General features: G+C 42.2%; 1 protein-coding gene across 2 annotated transcripts; it reads left to right on the forward strand.

The window, feature by feature from the left end:
• On the forward strand, positions 1-16,495 carry APMAP (adipocyte plasma membrane associated protein). Of its 2 annotated transcripts, none has more exons than XM_069799865.1 (9): positions 1-176; positions 3,986-4,102; positions 7,763-7,878; positions 9,642-9,734; positions 11,756-11,872; positions 13,120-13,294; positions 13,751-13,885; positions 14,254-14,446; positions 14,711-15,097. In XM_069799865.1, exons 1-9 carry the CDS (start codon positions 85-87, stop codon positions 14,774-14,776), a joined length of 1,104 nt encoding a protein of 367 aa, XP_069655966.1. In that variant the 5' UTR covers positions 1-84; the 3' UTR covers positions 14,777-15,097. The 2 variants fall into 2 exon arrangements, with proteins under 2 accessions (XP_069655966.1, XP_069655964.1); XM_069799863.1 differs by lacking the exon at positions 14,711-15,097 and adding an exon at positions 15,543-16,495 and having other exon boundaries at positions 2-176.
• Positions 16,496-18,769: the final 2,274 nt, after the last annotated feature.

The raw sequence follows: 18,769 nt of genomic DNA on the forward strand, positions 1-18,769 counted from the left end.
CCGTAGGGGCGGAGCCACGGGAGGGCGGAGCCACCGGGATGCGTGGAGAGGGCGGGACCGGGAGCGCCGGTGAGCGGCGGCAGGATGAATGAGGCGGAGGGCCTGCGGCAGCGCCGGCCGTTCCGCCCGCAGGTCATCACCGAGGACAGCCCGGCGCAGGAGGCTAAAGAGGGCAGGTGGGGCCCCGGAGCGGTCCCCCTCGACGGGGAGGGAAGAGAGGCCTAGCCGTGACCGTCGGCTGTGGGGCTAGGCCTGGTCTGAGGGGAGAGGAAGGCCGGGCGGGGGGCTGAGGGCCCGGGCTGGGCCTCGGGGGTATTCGGCTTGACCTGAGGGAAGAAGCCCGGCTCTTGGCGAGCCTGAGGGGGGGTTGGGGGTCCTGCTTGAGCTGGGGCTGTAGAGGGGGGGATTAGGCCCGACCTGAGGGAAATCCGGCTGGGAGGAGGGACGAGGCTCCACCGACCCGGCCTGACCCGGGTGAGGGAGGCCCTGGGCTGGGTCAGAGTGCCCTGGGAGAGGTTGTCCTGGGCGAGAGGGGGGTGGAAGGGGCTGAGCAGGCCGCCGCGGGCGTGGGGAGCGAGGCCTCCGTTCCCCTCTCTTGGCTGGGGGTGCGGGTGGATGCTGGGGCACCCGTGGGTCCCCCTCCGACCTCCCAGCACCCCAGTTCGGCAGCGGCTGCCTTCCCTCCCTAGTGCTTCTGCGGGGAAGGATTTGGGGCAGGGCCTGCACACCTGCTTCTGCTGAGCTGCAGGAAGAGCTTTTAACCACAAAAAATGGTTTAATTTGTGGCTGGGTTTTTTTTCAGTGGGTCTGTTTTAAGTACAGTTTATCTTTTGCTTATCAAGAAAGAACAATTATCCCATTGTGGCATGCACAGATTTATTGTGGGTGTGATTAACTCCTATATAACTGTGGTTAGTCTGTATTTGGCAATAGTTGAAAGAGTAATCTGTAGTTTAAAGACTAGTCTATATGTGTCTGAGATAGAATAACCACATAAACAGTCTATTTGTTTGTGGCTAAGTTAAAGAAGATTCCATTTACAATTTTCTGTTTAGGAATTTTATAAAAAATTAGCTTCACTGTGACTGAAGGCAGTAGCTGCAGTAAGAAAGTGGTGGTGTTTGCCTTCCACTGAATAGAGTGGTTGATGACTTGTAATGCTTTGGTTCACCATCTATTATGTCTCTTCCGATTTGAGTACCTTGCAGATTCTTATCTCTGCCCTTCAGCGTCATCAGAATGAAAGACTCTGTATGGTGGCTTGCATGCGTAACCCCTGTTTTTTGAAGGAGAGCATCAGCATCTCTCAGCTTGAGAGACTGCTTTTCCTGGCTTCAGCCTCCCTTGGTAGCTTTGCTCAAATCAGTTGAATTTCTAGGGCTCCAGCAATGATCCAGAGTATCCACAGGTCCTGTTCTCATGAGACTGTCCTGCATGAAACCAGTGGAGGAAATTCTGGAGGCTGCCCTTTTTCCGGCTGGGAGCTGTGGCAGAAACTCTTGATGACATTTGTTTTCCCCTCCGGCCCCCCAAGTAGTTCCTCTGCCAAGAGGATGAGGCAGCCTGGACCCCTGACTATGGTGACCCATAGTATTGTCTTGCCAGCCTACTGTCTTCAAGAGCTGGTGCAATGGCTTCTCTTTTTAGTTCTTAGTGACAACTAAATTGCTGTTGTTATAGCTGGAGTCCTGGTAAGTTGTGTAGGGTTAATTATCAGAGACACAGTTAACTAAGGATTTCTGTTTTGCTTATCAGTCTTGGTGAACCATTACTTCTGTGATTCTTTCCAGTGACCAGTCAGTAACTTACAGTTGTTAGTATTCTATATCAGGTATGTTTTGTTTGTTTGCTTTTATAAGGATTCAGAGCAGCTGACTTTTTAATTTTAATTTTTTTTTTTTAAGTTTTGGGGATTTATTTAAATTCTTGTGGTTTCAGCAGTGTCTAAAATAGGTCTTGCAGTTTGCCAGCTTGAAGTGTGAGTTTGTTTGTCACCTCATTCTTCCTGGCTTTTTCCTTTATTGTCAGTTCGTTGCAAGTTTGGATGAGGATCAGAAATATGACCTTTACTTAAATCATGCTTTCAGGAGCTTTAATTAAGTTGGCTTTGGCAGATGAGTTCCCATTCATCTTTATCCCCTTTCTTCTGTGTGAGCTGTTCTCAGCTGTCACAAAGATGCTGAGGTGTCTGCTGACAGTACTTTTAATCTTATGGTATTGAGCCTTCATCTTTTGAAGGACAGTGGAAAGACAAGGCTGACAGCTGAAGTCTTTGTGTAAACTTGGGGATCGCCTCGTATCTCTACCACCTGCTCTCGATCCCAAATCCAAGGGGAAACAGACTGGGAGTTTGTTGCTTCCTCAAGACATCTACTGGTAGAGCAGGAAGCGCTGAATTCTTCTAATTAATTTTAGAGCAGTCTGACTCTTGGGAAGTATGAAGAAGTTAGTGCAGATGAGAAAGCTTCTTTGAAGCAGTTTCGCAGCCTGGTCCAGCTCAGATGGAGATGGGCTTAGTGCTGTAACACTGCTGAAGTCCATGATGGGAATGCTCTGCTCTTGAGCGTGAGAAATAATATTTATTTTTTAATATATCTGAGAGCAGGAATACTTGAGCGTGCAGGTGGAAAGTAGGCTGAGGTGGTGGGTGCCTTGGGGGAGCTGGGGAAAGTTTGGTGACCAACAGCAGCAGTGCTAAAAACACTTCTTGGAGCAGGCTGAACTGTCTGTGGTTTTGGGCTAGCAGCAGCAGCACCTTTTGTCATGGCAGGCTGTCAGCACCCTTGTAGCAGTCACCTCGGCATAGCCTGGTGATCTGTGCGATGGCTTGTGATGGCCTGTTGGGTACTGCGCAGAGCTGGGGAACCTGGGGCAGGCCTCCATCCTAACCACCTACGTCTGCTGGCAGCAGTTGTGCCGTCAAGAAGGAGCTGTGATGGATTATTAATATTGCAACTTCTGTACGTTGTGCTTGCAAGCAGTGACGAAATCCTAGTTCTGTCCTTGCTGTTCCAGCAGATAATCCCAAAGGTTACCTTGATGCCGATATCAGTACTGCAAGCACATGTTGTTAGCTCCCCAGTTGTGAAATTTGTGCTCTGGGCAGTAGTTCATATTTCCTACTGTCTCGATGAATGGCTAACAAAGGACGAAACAGTGGAAGTGGTCCAAGGATTAATGCAGAACCATCAGGCACTGTTTGCCTTTATTTAACTGATACTACAAGGAGACTGGCTGGCTGTGCCAATGAATGGTTCAGAGTAGCTAAAATTGTAGGAGCTGCTTTTCTAGTTCCAGGCTAGGATTTGTTGAGTGTGGCTCTGTGCTTTCCTTTGTAAGTGCCTGATTGATGCCTCTAAACTTGTTGAGAACAAAACCTGGTTTTCTCCTGTGGAAGAACAGTTTTTACTTTTTTTTTTTTTGGTGTGTTTTGATGGATAAATAGCAGATATTTAATTTCTTTTGCATGCTGGGGCCTGAGTTTCAAACCAATGTTCACTAAGTTAAGCAAGCATTCATTTAACTTCCTGTAACGCTTGTTGTTTTAGTTGAACTTTTAATCCAAAATTTGTACTGGGATGGAAACCACTGCCAAAACTGAAGATCAGAGTGGGAAAAAAAAAAAAAAGAAACCAAAAAAACAACCAACCAAACAACAGCACTTCTCCCCCATTTCTTGGTGTTTTTGGTTTTTTTGTTTTGTTTTGTTTTTTATATAGTCAGCTGTAACTTGTGGCATGCGTGAAACCTGTACATGATAATATTCTGCCTCACATGATGCCAGTATGCTGAGACTGGATAAATATCCCTTTCTTTTATCCTAACAAGTTCAAAATGGACCTTAAAGGTCATTCAGGATGGTGGTTGGGCAAAAGTATTTCTGGTTTCTTTTGTGAAGAAGATAGGCTGTTAAAGAATTTTTAAAGACTATTGTATCTTAAAACAGCTTAGCACATTAATCCTATTTCTTGTCTGGTTTTTGCAGTACTTACAGCAGCAAGGTGTTCCGTGTTACCTTCTTGACTTTGGCTGCATCTCTAACTGTGCCCCTGCTTGGAGTGACTGTTCTACTGGATTGTCCTATAGACCCTCAGCCTATAAGGTAGATTGTTGCTTTGTTTTGAAATAAATGTTATTGAAGTGTAACTTCTCCTATGTGTTCTCTTGGTTTGGTTTTGTTTTTTTTTCAGCAAAGAAGAGTCAGCCACGTAAAGTGGTTCTAACTGGATTAAGAAATTGGGGAGTGATTGCAGTATTATCTATTGTCATGGCTTCCTCTGCATACCCAGTCTGTTTCTGAGCCATCTTGTGCAGTTGTGTGTCACTACTGATCATTGAAGGAGCTGAATTGCTTTCTTTGATCGTTAATCTAGAAAATGATTTTCTGCTGTCCAAGCTGTCAGTGGAGCTTGTGATTTCTTATGTTCTTCCTTCTGTGAGACAAGAACTGCATTTTCACTAAGGACCAAGCTGTAGCTCTGCTATTATAGCTCTGTCAATGAGAGACTGTTTATCTGAGGATGGAAATTGAAATGGATAACCTCTCTGGGTTGATTCGGTGCTTTATACCAGCAGAACCATATGGTGATGTTATATTTAAATGCAGAGCTCATAAAGCAACGCAGCTAGGTGATTTCTGCCTTGTCTGAATTGATAAACATCTGAATCGAGGTCTGTGTCAACTGTGTAGTGTAATAGTGAATCACCTACATGAGAAGATGTGACCTGTGTTGGGAGAAGTTGTGTGTGAAATGCTTTGACTGCTAGCATAGGGTGGAGTCAGGTTGTTTAGTGCTCCTGGCATTTTGAAGTAAGTGAAAATGCTCAGTCTGCTAAATATTTACGATCAACTGGATAATTCCTTAATGAAAAGGAACAACACTGTAAATATCTCCTAGAGTTGAAAGAAACTGTTAATGTGGTAGGGTACTACTTACAAGTCTTGCCGGTAGGCTATTAGACGTAAGCTGCCTCGTTGCAAATCATAATGAAATGCTTTCTACTGTGGGTTGGTGTCATGGTTTAACCCCAGCCAGTAACTAAGCACCACACAGCCGCTCGCTCACTGACTCCCCCCCACCCAGTGGGATAGTGGAGATAACCGGGGAAAAAAAAAAGTAAAACTCGTGGGTTGAGATAATAACAGTTTAATAGAACAGAAAGGAAGAAACTAATAATGACAATAATAACAATAATAAAATGACAATAATGATAATAAAATAATTGGAATATACAAAACAAGTGATGCACAATGCAATTGCTCACCACTTGCTGACCGATGCCCAGTTAGTTCCCGAGCAGCGATCCCCCTGGGCCAATTCCCCCCAGTTTATATACTGGGCATGATGTCACATGGTATGGAATACCCTTTGGGCCAGTTTGGGTCAGCAGTCCCGGCTGTGTCCCCTCCCAACTTCTTGTGCCCCTCCAACCTTCTTGCTGGCTGGGCATGAGAAGCTGAAAAATCCTTGACTCAGTATAAACACTCCTTTAGCAACAACTGAAAACATCAGTGTGTTATCAACATCCTTCTGGTACTGAACCCAAACCATAGCACTATAGCAGCTTCTAGAAAGAAAATTATCACTATCCCAGCTGAAACCAGGACAGTTGGGTTTAACAAAATCCAATTCCCTGAAACACATTGCAACTGAGCAGTAATTCTGAAAGCTGATAGGATATGTCTGTAATGCTTTTGCTATTATATAGTCCTGGTCTAATTCTGGTCCAGGGTAACAGTATTCTGCATGCTTCCATTTCTTACATTAAGTCCCTGTTTACAAGACCGGGAGAACTATTCTTCCTGCCCAAATCACTGGCTTATATTGATGTACATTCTTAATTAGCTTCTTAGCTTCACTGCTAGAAGTGATTCCAGTCTGTACAATAGATAGGATGATTCTGTGCGATGTTTATGAAATGTTTTGAAAAAGCTCGAGGAAGTAGATGCTGTCTGAATCAATCCCTCGAGTGAAAGAACACATATAAATCTCATTTGCCAATAATGATGTTATTCCTGTAAGCCACTAGAAATAATGAGGAATAAGAGGGGGGAGAAGAAAGCAGATGTGGTCTGTGAAACTCCATGTGACATTCCTGCAACTCTTGATTTATTTCAAGTTCTTTCTCTATGAGCTTGTCTTTGGATAATATTGATCCCAGGGAGGATTTTCTGCTTGCAAACACGACTGTCCAGAGTTCTCAGCAATTGAATTCCTTATCTGAAGCCTGTTATCCTCATTTGAAACTTTCTAATGCTTGGAAGAAGGGATGGAAAGTGAATTTGTGTTAGCATTGTGAAGACAACTCTGCTGTAAATCTTCTGTGGACTGGAGCTAGTAATTCAGTTGCCTTTGCCACTGCAATAATATATACTTAAAGTTTGCTGTCTGTAACCAGACAGATAAAAGTATATATTTTTCTTTCCTGAATTATTTGTGTTGTGAACCTGTTTTCCTCAATTGTCATGGCTTTTATAGTTCGCAGTTTCAGTTGACTTTTTTCCCCCAGTCACTGAAGCTCTAGAAATTGTAACGATTTTCCCCATATGAGCAGTAGAGTTGCAATGTAATTGGTGACAAATAGGTCTCGGATCCTGTGAAGCTGGGCAAGTTTTGGAGTCAAACCTTGTCTTTTTAAGATTCTACAGGTGGAAGGCATTTGCTTATGGTCATATAAGGAGTTATTTAAAAAAAAAATAAAAAAAAAAAATTGAAAAGTTCTTTCAAAACTTGGCCTAGGGAGCTTTAGCATCCTCTTGTGAATGATCACCTACTGAGCTTACCAGCCTGGGCATATATGCAGCTTTTAGTAATAACTTGAAATCCTTAATTCATGGAGACTGAGGCGGCTTATGTATGTGTTTTTAAGAACCGAAGAGACTGAAGTGTATTTGAGTTTATCAGCACTGTTAAGGCTGGGTTTGAAGCACAGTGCTTCATTAAGTTGAAGCTGTGTAGGCATCTTAGTATTTCCCTTCTCCATATCTCTGTAGTTGGTTGGTACTCCATTTGGCTATTTATGTGAATAAGGGCTTCCAAAATTGGGCCTTATTTTGTCATTTTGAGATTTCAGTTCAATACCCTTTAAGTTTATGTGCAACTTAGTTCTTCGAGTTGGTCTTTCGCTGTGAGAATGTATTCAAGTCACAAAGGAGAATATATGTTTCAATATGGTACGAAAGCATGTGTATCCTAATGCTCAAACTACTGGAACACTTTTTTCCTGAGTTGTATGCTAATTAGTAATTTAAATTTTTCTTTTTTTCTGTGATGAAAATGCTATACAGTGTCAGACTTCGGTGTATTGTAAAATGCCAGGCTTTTAAATTTTAAAACCTTTGTCCTTAGGAATTTGCATATATCTACTTAGGAAAAATATTCTGGTACAAACTCATTCAGCTGAGTAAGAAAGCTGTTACTCTTTTGCGTTGTGGCAACGCAGAAATCCTTTGCCTTTTTGTAAGATAGATGAACTGGGAATGTATTGTTGGACTTGTATCTGGTAATCTATACAGCTTCGTCTTAGGAACACATAACTGCAGCTTTTCTGATCAGCAGAACCAGAAAATTATGATCCTTGATGAACACGAGTCAATTTTTCAGCTTGTCAGCTGTGTTTTACATACAGCATATTTCAAAAAAGAAAGCATAGGTCAGGTTTGCAGGAGTTGGCAAGCTGGGAAGAAAATGGTCCGGTATGTTGCTCAAGAGTGTTTGCAGGTTTGTGCAAAAGATCATGAGGTCTGTGTTCTGTTTTGTAGTTTAAAGGAGCCTCCCCTCCTGACGGGTGTGCTAGAGCCCAATATCAAGTTACGAAAAGCTGAGCGGTTATGGGAAAATCAGCTGGTCGGACCAGAGTCCATTGTCAGTATTGGCGGTAAGCACTGACAAAATAAGCTTTTAAAGAAGGGTCTTTAAATGTTGCTCTGTTGATAAGGGTTTGTTCAGCAATATAGCTTTTAATAACTTCCAGAGTTTGTTACCTTTGAGTATGCAGGTTTTTACAAAAATAATTGTGTTATGCAGCAAAACCTGGCTGCTATATACTGCTTTTCTCCTTGTTCCCCAGTATAAAATAAATCTTGTTGCCAGATTAACAATCTCTGTCTTCCAGGACTGAACCATCAGCAGTGTAGTCAGGGGCTACTCATGTTTGGAGGAAGTGGTCCCATTTTTTGTTTGGCTAGCTCTTAACTGGGAATTAATATTTACAGGGTACTACCTACTCTTTTAATGCTCATTGCCTCTGAGGGAGCTGAGTCTTGTGGTGTTTATTTTTGCTTATATGACAGAAAAAAAATCTCAAGTTGGTGAATAGCATATTTACATTTTAGTGCTGTTGCATGTGTTACAGGTGTCATCCTATACTTATCTTATGGCATATGTGTTCTCCTAAAATCACAAACCCGTGCCACCTCTGAGTAATGAGGTGGCTAGACTTGTAGTGGCATGACACCCACTTAATAGGAAACTGGCTTTGTGCAGGGGTTGTTGTTCCCTGTGCCTCCTAAAGGGGGGTAAGGCTAGAAACTACCTTGACATGAGTCCTTGACTGTGTTAATATGAAAAGGAGAGGGTGTGGGAGTTGCAAGCAAGGCCCTTAATGAAACATACTTCAGCACAAGAGGTGCTCAGTAGCCATATCATTTATTTTCCTTCTGCTATATATTCTAATAAGTTAGTAAAATATTTTAAAAATTATTTTACCCAGCAACAAACTACTGTAAATTCCTTCCTCAGATTATGCTTTTTCTACCTATCTCTGTTAACAATGTGCTAAAGTGATTACCTGAAGCCACTGATTCTTTTCTGTTACCTGGTTTTGTCAATCTCATTGGAAACTCTTTAAGGAAACCTTCCTGCAAGGGACAACTGACCTATGGGTGGAATAATCAACTTAAGAATTAAGTTTTGTATGAATAAATGCTGAAGTCTTTTTATTCCCTTTTAAAAGTGTAATTAGCAAACTTAAATTAAATTGGAGATGGAAAAGTCCAATCCATGGGCTCTACTAATCTAATGGTCTTTCCCTTAATTTGGTTGTATGAAAAAGTTTGTGTGTTGTTTGTATTTAGTGAATCTGTCTTATGCTATCACATGTAATTTGGCAATGCTTTTGATTTGGGTGGTTGTTCATTTGCTATGGTTTTTGTAATTCTTCTCCAGAACTGGTACAATATGAGCATTGGCAGGTGTCCAGCAGCCTATGTGGACTGTATCAGAATGAGAAGTTTTATCTAGTCAGTCTGTTGTTGAAGAGTGGTAAGATGGGTGCAGTGCCTGATTGCATTTTATGATGATGTAGAAATTTGCCCAGAGGGATCAGTCCAATGACTAGCCATTAAATTGTTACATCCACCTTTAACCAAGGATTTGGACCGCTTAGGGATGAAAAGCTTCATATCCTGTATTTGCAACTCGTAAGGCTTAAATCCTTCCTCTTCTTTTTGAGTTGGAAGAAATCTAACCAAATGCTCTTATTTACCTTCATCTTTCCCCTTCCCTCTTTATTCTTTTCCTATGACTGAAGATGACTGTTACTTCACTATATCTTAAACATGTATTCTACTTCATACTCGTAGAAGGATGTTTGCCACTACAGTTTTGTGATCAAGCTAATCACACCAGTTGTTTTTGCAGATGTGCTATTTACTGGGACAGCTGATGGGAAGATTATCAAAATTGAAGATGGGGAAATACAAACAATAGCCAGAATTGGCCATGGTCCTTGTGGTGAGTGACAGCTCTGAACATAGTGTACCTGAAAATGTCTGGGTCAGTGCTTATGTTGATTAAACTGATATTCTCTCTGGATTGCTCATGCAAGTGCATATCTTCCTCTGTAGAGGTTTATAACAGAAATATTAATATATTTGTATGAATGAGGTGTGAGTGGAAATATGTATATAAGCACTGGAAGGAACAGCAGAGCAAAGGGCCAAAAGAATGGGAATGGGTGCTCTTGATAACAAAGGACACTGTTCCCAGCAGTAAAATTTAGGAATGCGGGTTTTCTAGGTCATGACTACAAGGCCTGCACTCTTGTAAGGCTGCAGCATGGATGACTTGTTGGTAGAAGATCCTGCATCTTAACACCGGGAGGAAGACAAGGTTGAAGTGCATCACAAATAACATTCCTTTTCCTGTTAGTCCATCTAGAAAAAGCACGTATCCTAAACAAGAAAAAAATGGGCAGCAACCTGGGCTAATATTTATGGAAGCTGAAGTCAGCAAGATTCTGAGGTGAAGGGCCACCCATAGAAACTGAGGACTCCTAAACAAGTGTGAGTGAATGAACTCTGAGATAATGTGTGAGTGGGAAAGATCAACTTATTTCGAGAATTTCAAAAAATAAATATCACCTTCCCCATCTACAGAATTTTGCCTTGCATTTTGTTGTACTGATTTGCCTTCCTCTGTTTGTAAGTACAGTGGGGGGTTGTGATGGCTGCACCTACTTTAGTAGAGATCTTCCATTGGTCATGATATTTCTGTTTTCTCACTACTAAATTGCAGTTATTTCTTGTTGAATTCCACACCTCTATCTGAACCACTTATTTGCTTCATTTAATGAGGTTTCTGGAACTGAGTGAGAAAAACTGGTAGTGGCCTGTTTATTAACAGAACTGTTTCTATAGTTCTGTGGTTAATGTTGGCCATCTCAGTACTGCCTGGCAGTCTGAAAAGCCTGGCTGGTGTTTTGTTGGGACTGTGGGTGGTTTTGTTTGAGGTAATGATGTAGAAGCTTACATGAGGTTCTGCAGCCCTGCGCTGGTTGCCAGTTAGACAGAAATTATGGGCAGGAACTGTTTTTGTCTTTATGTAGCTCACATTGACACGTTCATCATTTTAGCTATGTAATTTTACATGGATGTTCACGTGATTAGACTCTGGACTGATTTGGAAGCACTCTCTTGGTTGCCTAACCGGTAGGACAGTCTTGGTGCCGACAGTCAACAAAGTCTGCTCCCAGCTGAGAGGAAGCTGGCCTTCCAGCTGCTGCTTAGGCGTGCATGTGGGTTGGGATGGATATGAAGAATCACGTTTCCGCTACTTATTTCCATTGGACTTGTAAAGCTTGGGAGAGGTGGGAAGATTATGCTGCCCTATTTCTTTGGGGCCAAAGAGGTAGTGGGGAGCCTAGACTTCTGTCTTGCCCTCCTTGAGTTGGGAAGGGAAGTGAAAAGGCTGTAGCTGACTACCTTCTCCAGAAGTTTCTCTTGCTAATCTTTCAAACTACAGATGCGCTCAAGTTCTTAGTTCTTCAGGACTCAAATAGACAAACTCTTCGGATGTGCAGTATTACCCTTCGTCCTCATGTAGAAGTCTTTAGTGTCTGTGTCTTGAGAAACTGGCAGTTTCATGACAGTGTTGGACCTTTCCAGAAAAAGAAAGTTCTAAGATGTGTGTATTTTTATTTTTGATTTTAAGAAGAAAAGTAAAGGAAACCTGCAGTAAAACTGATTCTTTCTGAGAAGAAGCATTTATTTAAATGCAATTTTCTGATATTCAGCCCTACTTGGGGCAGCTATTAGCTAGCTACTAGCCTGGCAAATTATATGATTATCTCTAGACTGGTGAGACTTGGGGATATCTGTTTCACTCACACTTAGGAAAGTAAGAATCATTTCTTTAATGAATGTGTGTGGTGCTGGCCGTAGAGTTTTCTTAAGATACAGTTTGACCTATGTAGGTAGCCTGAATGCCTTGTATTTATTTCTATTTGGAAAACCATTTTAAAATTGTTTCCTAAGGAACCCGTGAAGATGAGCCAACGTGTGGAAGACCACTTGGTATCAGAGTGGGGCCAAATAACACGCTTTTTGTGGCAGATGCTTATTATGGACTCTATGAAGTTAATCCTGGTACAGGTATGACTTTTCTGCTCAGAAGTTCTCTGACAAATCTGGGCTTCATTTGCAGTTTTGCCAGACACTGCAGGCAAAACAATGCCTGCCTTCTTTGTAAAGTGGTTTGGAGCTGTCTGGTGAAATATGCCATACCAGAACTTGATATTTATTTTCTTGTAGCAATCACTTCCTCTCTATATCTCTCTGTCTGGATCAGCGTTACCAGCGGCTTATCTTCTGGTGACATGTGCTTTTGGTTGTCAAAATTGGTACCTCAGGATCCATGAATAAAGCTCTGTGTAGCTGTTTTAGCTTTCATAAGGGGAAGAAAAAAAAATGCTGTTACATAAACTTTTTGTCATGTTCGCTGTACTTTTGTTTCTGCCTTGACCTCACTGTGTGGTAGTGAAGAGCTGTTGACTTCTCTGTAACCCCAATCTAGAGAAAGTGAAGGAAGATGTATTTTGGTGCAGCTGAAGATCAAGTGGCTTGTTCCTGCTGATGCAGGCACTGTTGCATTGTGCCCTTTGTTGTATGTCCCTGAGCCAGATCTCAGTTCTAGAAGCTGTGCTGTCAGAAAGCAATAGTGCTTTCGTGTGGGGTCGATTTTCTGACAGTTTACATCTCCAAATTAGCTTCAGGTGGGGAGGAGGAGGCTAGCCAAATGCTAGGTGAGATGTAACCGAAGGGCTCAGACTGTGTGGCTCTGGGAAGGTATGATCAAGGTCTTGCCTTTTGATGGCAGACAGCTGCCATATTAGCTCAGTCACGGCAAAACCAACCAAACCAACCAACCCAAGCCCTGTGCCCAAAGATGACTTCAATAGATTTTGGTTAATTTTTAAAGACTTGACCTTAATTTGTCTGGTAGTATGTGGCAGAGCTGACTGTGGCAGAGCAGTTTAGTGAACCTGCTGATGTTTTAACGTTTAGAAAGTACTACTCTTTGTTCTTACAGATTTATGGGGAAAGAGGGAGTAGTGATTGGGTTGCCTGCATCCTTCTACAAGGTTGGGCCCTGAGTTTGCTCTTGGTTTCATATGAGCTTCAGAGATGTGAAAAGTCTGGCACTCATCAATAGGGAACATCATCTACTGTGTCAGCTTTTCTGAAAAGTATTTTCTCCTGGTCATTCGTGTTCAGTGTTGAGTTGTTCCGTGCAAAGTGCCTGCTAATTTCATGTTAGTATTTAACTCATTTCCAAGGCAGGACATACAAAAGCTTGTCTTGTGTGTCTTTTTTTTTTTCCCCTTTCTTTTTGTAACCAGGTGAAACAAAAGTGCTTGTGTCAACCAAAACAGTAATTGAAGGTCAGAAGTTGTCATTTGTGAATGATCTTACAGTGACCCAGGATGGGAGGAAAATCTACTTCACTGACTCCAGTAGCAAATGGCAAAGACGAGACTACTTATTCTTGATTATGGAAGGCACAGATGATGGGCGGCAAGTATCCCTTCCCCAAAGAATTTAACTTACTGTAAGCTCAGCTGTAGGAATGAACTTCACCACTTTCTTGGTCTTCAAGTTTTTTCTCTTTATAAACCACCTGTGCAAACACTGCAATGCCCAGGAGAGGGTGAGAGAATGTATGGATGTTGCTAATGAGACCTGCAGCAAAATAAATGAGATTCCTCTTTTTCCTTCAAGAGGACTTACATGGAACATCTATTTTAAAAGTGAAGGAGTTAGCATTACATTCAGCCTAAATCCTTCATGAATGCTGCCAATCTCAAGTGGCTTAGTATTTCTCCTGTGTTCATAAACAAATGCTTCCTGGCTATTCTGCCTTTTTAACTTAGATGAAGTGCATGTGAGAGAAGATAGAATGCCTGGAGAAGGAAACCAAGGTGAATAAATATTTGTCTTCTCTCAAAACCGTATATAATGCTTTCTTTTTAGCCTGCTTGAATATGACACAGTAACAAAAGAAGTGAAAGTCTTAATGGTGGGACTGAGGTTTCCCAATGGTGTCCAACTCTCTCCTGCAGAAGACTTTGTCCTGGTGCAGGAGACAACCATGGCTAGAATCAGGAGGTGAGTATGACTTTGCTGAAATTATTATTCTCTGTTTAGAGATTGTTTAAATAAATGAGTTGAATGACAAAAGAAACCCTACACTCTATTTATGCCTAGTTACCAATGGCAAAGAAGGTGGCCTTCCTCAATACTTAATTTTTTCTTTAAACATCTGGACTGCATAATCTTTCCATCATGGGCTCCTTGAGTATAGTGGAGTAAGCTGACTTTTTCTGGGGAGAGGAATGCTGTATTTCCATGTACCAAAATAAGGAGAAAAAACAACTTCTTTTTATTTTTTTTAAATGAATTCTTTTGGCGACTTTTATTTATTACTTAGACTGCTTAAGTTAAGGTGTCCTAATCCTACTGTCTATAACTTTCAGGTATTATGTGTCTGGGCTGATGAAAGGTGGAGCAGATATGTTTGTTGAGAATATGCCTGGTCTTCCAGATAATATCAGGTTAAGCAGCTCTGGAGGATATTGGGTAGCTATGTCAGCTGTCCGGCCCAATCCTGGATTTTCTTTGTTGGATTTCTTGTCTGAAAAACCATGGATTAAAAGGATGATATTTAAGGTAAAAAAAAAAAAAAAAAAACAACTAAAAAGAGTTTTCAAAAAATCACCTTTAGTATAGGAATGGAAGTGATAAATATTTGTTTGTCCTGTTTCTTCCTCTTTGCAGGAAGATTTAAAAAATTTTTTTTAGTGCTGTGGTTAAAATTGTCGTGGTTGTCCCCAGGTAGAACAGTCCTTATATATTCATAGGTAGTAGAACTAACATTTGCTTCTCTGAGCAGCAGGTACACATCTCTTAAGTTGCCTTCCATCTTGATCTCAGGAAAGAAAAAGAGACTATCTCTGCCCTAGCCATGCAGCAACACAGGATCTACATTTGGATATGTGAAGACTTCACCTTTGTACCCGAAGTGCCTAAACTACTTATTGCCAGGTGTCCGGAGAGCATTTGGGAAGTCTGGCCTGTTCTAATGACTACCCTAGGCATCCTAGGAGACAGTGTGTATGTTATGTATGCTGCTAGGTGACACTTTGTTCTGACTCAATATGCCTGTTGTTATGTCACACCCCCCTTTAAGATGAGGATGAGTAAGAATGATGTATTTTGTAAGGGATACCTGCTGCTAAAGAAACGGCATGGTGCTTTTTAAACAATACAGAGACTTTGAAAATACTTCTGTTCTCAAAAAAAAAAAAATAAAATCAACAAGCAGTGTTCAGGATGGAAGTGCCATTCCGGCTAAACAAACTATGCTGTCCCTGTAAAACCTGTTGTCTCTCCTGGTGCAGTGCGGGAGCCTTAACAAACTGATGCTACGGGGAGCAGAGCATGATGTCTGCTCCTTGGCATCAACTGCACCAGAACAAGATGATGTCTCCTGCATTGACATCCTTTCAGCCTAATGCTGGAGTAGAGTATGCTTCTGCTGGTTTGCTTTGGTTTTTGTGTTTTGTTTTTTTTTTTAAAGTTGGCTTTTCAGATGTTAATGTGTTAAGCGTGTGTAATAGTGTTTACTCAAAATGTGTGCTTATGTCCTTAGCTGCTTCTTCCAAGGAGTGTGGAATGGTCTTTGACTGTATAAGTGTCTGAGATCTAATTGTGGAGAACAAAATCTTTTGTTGTTAATTTTCTTTTTTTCTTTTCTTTCTTCTAGCTGCTGAGCCAGGAAACTGTGACAAAGTTTGTGCCAAAATATAGCCTTGTTGTTGAACTTAGTGAGACGGGATCCTACAGAAGAAGCTTTCATGATCCCAATGGAGTGACGGTAGCTTATGTTAGCGAGGCACATGAGCACAATGGATATCTTTACCTGGGCTCCTTCCGGTCTCCGTTTATTTGCAGACTTAATCTTCAGCATGTTTAACTGTCCATCCATGATAAAGTGCCACTGTCCTGTAATACTCCAGAGGTACGAAGGAAGCATGTGCTTGAGGCAGTGTGTGACCAAGGACAAAATGTGAAAGACAGTCTGTTAATGTGCAGTAGCACTGCTCTGTTGCCATAGGAAAACATACAGCTTGCTGTACCTGTCCTCTTCCTTGGTTTAACTGCTCTTGCTTTGGAGTTGGCATGCATAATTATTAATATCTGAGGAGTATGGTGGGGCATCTGCATATGGTTATGTGCTCCTTAAAGAAAACCCATTGCTTTTCCAGACCCAGCCCTGCTTGGAGTCGTCTTAAACAGACATCATTTGTCACCTTTAATGCAACTGTAATGTCTCCTTACACTGGAAGGATTTGTAATGTATGGAATTTAATTGTATATGATTTGGATTGAAAAGGATGTCTTGCATGTGTTTATTTCTGTTTTAGAACCTCCTGTTTAGGAGTGATTACATTGCATGTTCTAATGTCATACCATGGTGCTGTGGTAGAGGCAGCAACATCCAGAACATGCCTAGAAATCTAGTTATCCCATTTGGGTTTCTTCAATTCCAGCCTGTGTAATCAACATCAGACACTACAATTAACTGTTAATCAACATGCGAAATCAAATTTGATCATTACGTATGGACTTCTGTGTTTCTTTATAGCGTTGTAGTCAGATGATGAATGAAAGTTGCATTTTCTATGTTATTAAAGACTAGTTCCAGCGGGTTTAAAAGGGGTCACTTGCAGTATTTCCTCCATGTTTACCAGGTCCTGTAAGTCTCCTGTTCATTATGTAGGTGGCCATTCCTGAGAGATGTGGGAGGGAAGAGGGCCAGCTTCAGGAATCCTCTTCAGCATGCTTTTTACGGAGAACTGATCTTGGGGAAGGTTGGTGTCTGAAGACAGAAGTGGACTGAAAAGGCCCCTGTAAGATCTAGTAATAGTGGATGAGGAAGGCTTTGACAGAAAAATCTTGGAACATGGTAGTAGCTCATGGGTGCTTTCTGGCACCTCCAGAGGAAATGGTTTACTTCCTTTGTTTACGGATACTCTGCTTGATAAATCCAGAGAATGCTTTTCTGTCAACCACTACAAAGGCAAGGCTGTGCTGTTACATTTTAAATAAAAGGTTTTGCCTCTTGAAGAACTAAAGGGGTTACTTCAGCAGGTGTGTGATTTAGTGGATTGATTCATGCTTTGGGGTTGAAGACTTTGCTGCTTTGCTCTCTTTCTGCCACTGGGTGATAGTCAAACATAAACTTATGCTATTGCTCAATTTCCTCACCTTTGAAAAGGAAATAATCAAGATTTGCTTGATATATAATGAAAAGCACCAGAAAAGGGGAAGATGATGTTAAAAATGTCATCTGCTTTCACTGGCCTTCTGTGCTTGTCTTTATTAATGGAGGGATATGGAAATGAGTCACCTTGTTCTGTGTTACTACCAGGCTGCAGCAGTCCTGTGGCAAGTAGCTGATGGTTGCTGGATCAGGCTGACTTGTTCCTGTACGGGAAGCTGCAAGCCCTTTTGCTTGACCTGGTGGTTACTGGATTTGGGAGGGAGCCCAGTAAGAGGCAAAAGAAGCCTAGTAGATGAGTTGCTGCAGGCTCTGACCTATGGTTCAGCTGAGCCCCATCTTAACAGTTTGTGGACAGAGATGGAGTGATACTGTGGTAAGTTTGAAAGGCTGGAGAGGTGTGACCTGTGTGGAGGCGGACAGACTTGTTGCTGTGGGAACTCTGAAGAAGGGCTGAAAATGGGACACGCTTGTGATGTCTCTTTCTGGGAAAATGCAGCACAGGGCTGGCTGTTTAAACAGCAACTGGTTAGCATTGCTCTGCCAGCCCCTGCAGCTATTTGTCCCATTCTGGTGAGATATGAAAGTTGAACTTGATGGGATCTTAAACTGGGGTTGCAAAAGCAAGTCTCTTTTGGGGCTTGTTTCGTGCTGGTGCTTTGGTAGCCTTGGGGCAAGCACAGTTTTGCCTGTTGTTGCATTGTTACCTCTAGTGATTTATTTGCCAAAGTATCTAACTGAGTAACTTGTGCTGTCTTTTGTAGTGAAGTAGACATCTGCTGTTTTGGCATGCCAAACGTGGTGGCTTTTGTGTGGCTAGTTCCCTTTTAAGACACTGTCCCTGAAGTTATGAAGTGGGAAAGAAAGTAAGTTGTAATGCTGCTGATGCTCAAGAGGGGTAAGATGTAGGAAGAGTTGTCTCTTGGGAGTTTTTTGGTTCTGATCCTTTTTCTACTCTTCCACCCCCTCACTCCTTCCTGGCTGCTGTTGGAGACTAACTTAGTACACTGATGATCCTGTGGTCCCACCAAAAAGTTCTTGAGTCTTTTTTAGTTCTCGCTGACCTCTGTAGCAAGTACAGCAGACCCAGAGGTCATGTGAATAACTGGCTTTTCTTGGGAAGGGGAAAAGAGAATGCCAAATACGAGAGGGATCTAACAGAGTGTGGCTTTGTCTGGTGTGACTTTTTAGTGGTCTAGTCCAAACTGTCAGACAGTGGCCAGGCATAAGTATCTCAGGGGCAGGTGCAAGAAGTCTAGAAACAATTAATCATGGCAGAACTGAAGCCCAGAAGCAGCTGCCCCTAACCTGAAGACAATTAATGCCCTTATTCACTGGGGCTGTTGCCTTCTGAGCTTTTCTCTTAATCCTGTGGTAGCAGAGAGGGTTGTTCTGCCAAGTGCCATGGTCAGGAAAGGAGGCTGGACACCATGAGGATGTTGGAGCTGTCTGCTCAAGAGTCTTCCTATGGGGAGCAATTTGCCTCTAAAATCCGGAAAGTCAGTAGTGAAGGTTAGTGCTGTAGCATGGAGGAAGCTGAGCTAATGCCTTGGGCACTTGAGTTCTTTGTTGGCCTTGGTGTCTGATGGGAGTTCAGTTGCTACTTCTTTTTCTGGCTGGTGGTGTGGGTTCTTTGCTGGCCAGACCTCTTCAGCTGTGAAGAGTGGGCCTCTAGCTACAGCTGCAGGCAGACAGAAGGCAGGCTCTGC

Source organism: Haliaeetus albicilla, chromosome 13 (genome assembly GCF_947461875.1).
Source record: "Haliaeetus albicilla chromosome 13, bHalAlb1.1, whole genome shotgun sequence".
Classification (NCBI taxonomy): domain Eukaryota; kingdom Metazoa; phylum Chordata; class Aves; order Accipitriformes; family Accipitridae; genus Haliaeetus; species Haliaeetus albicilla.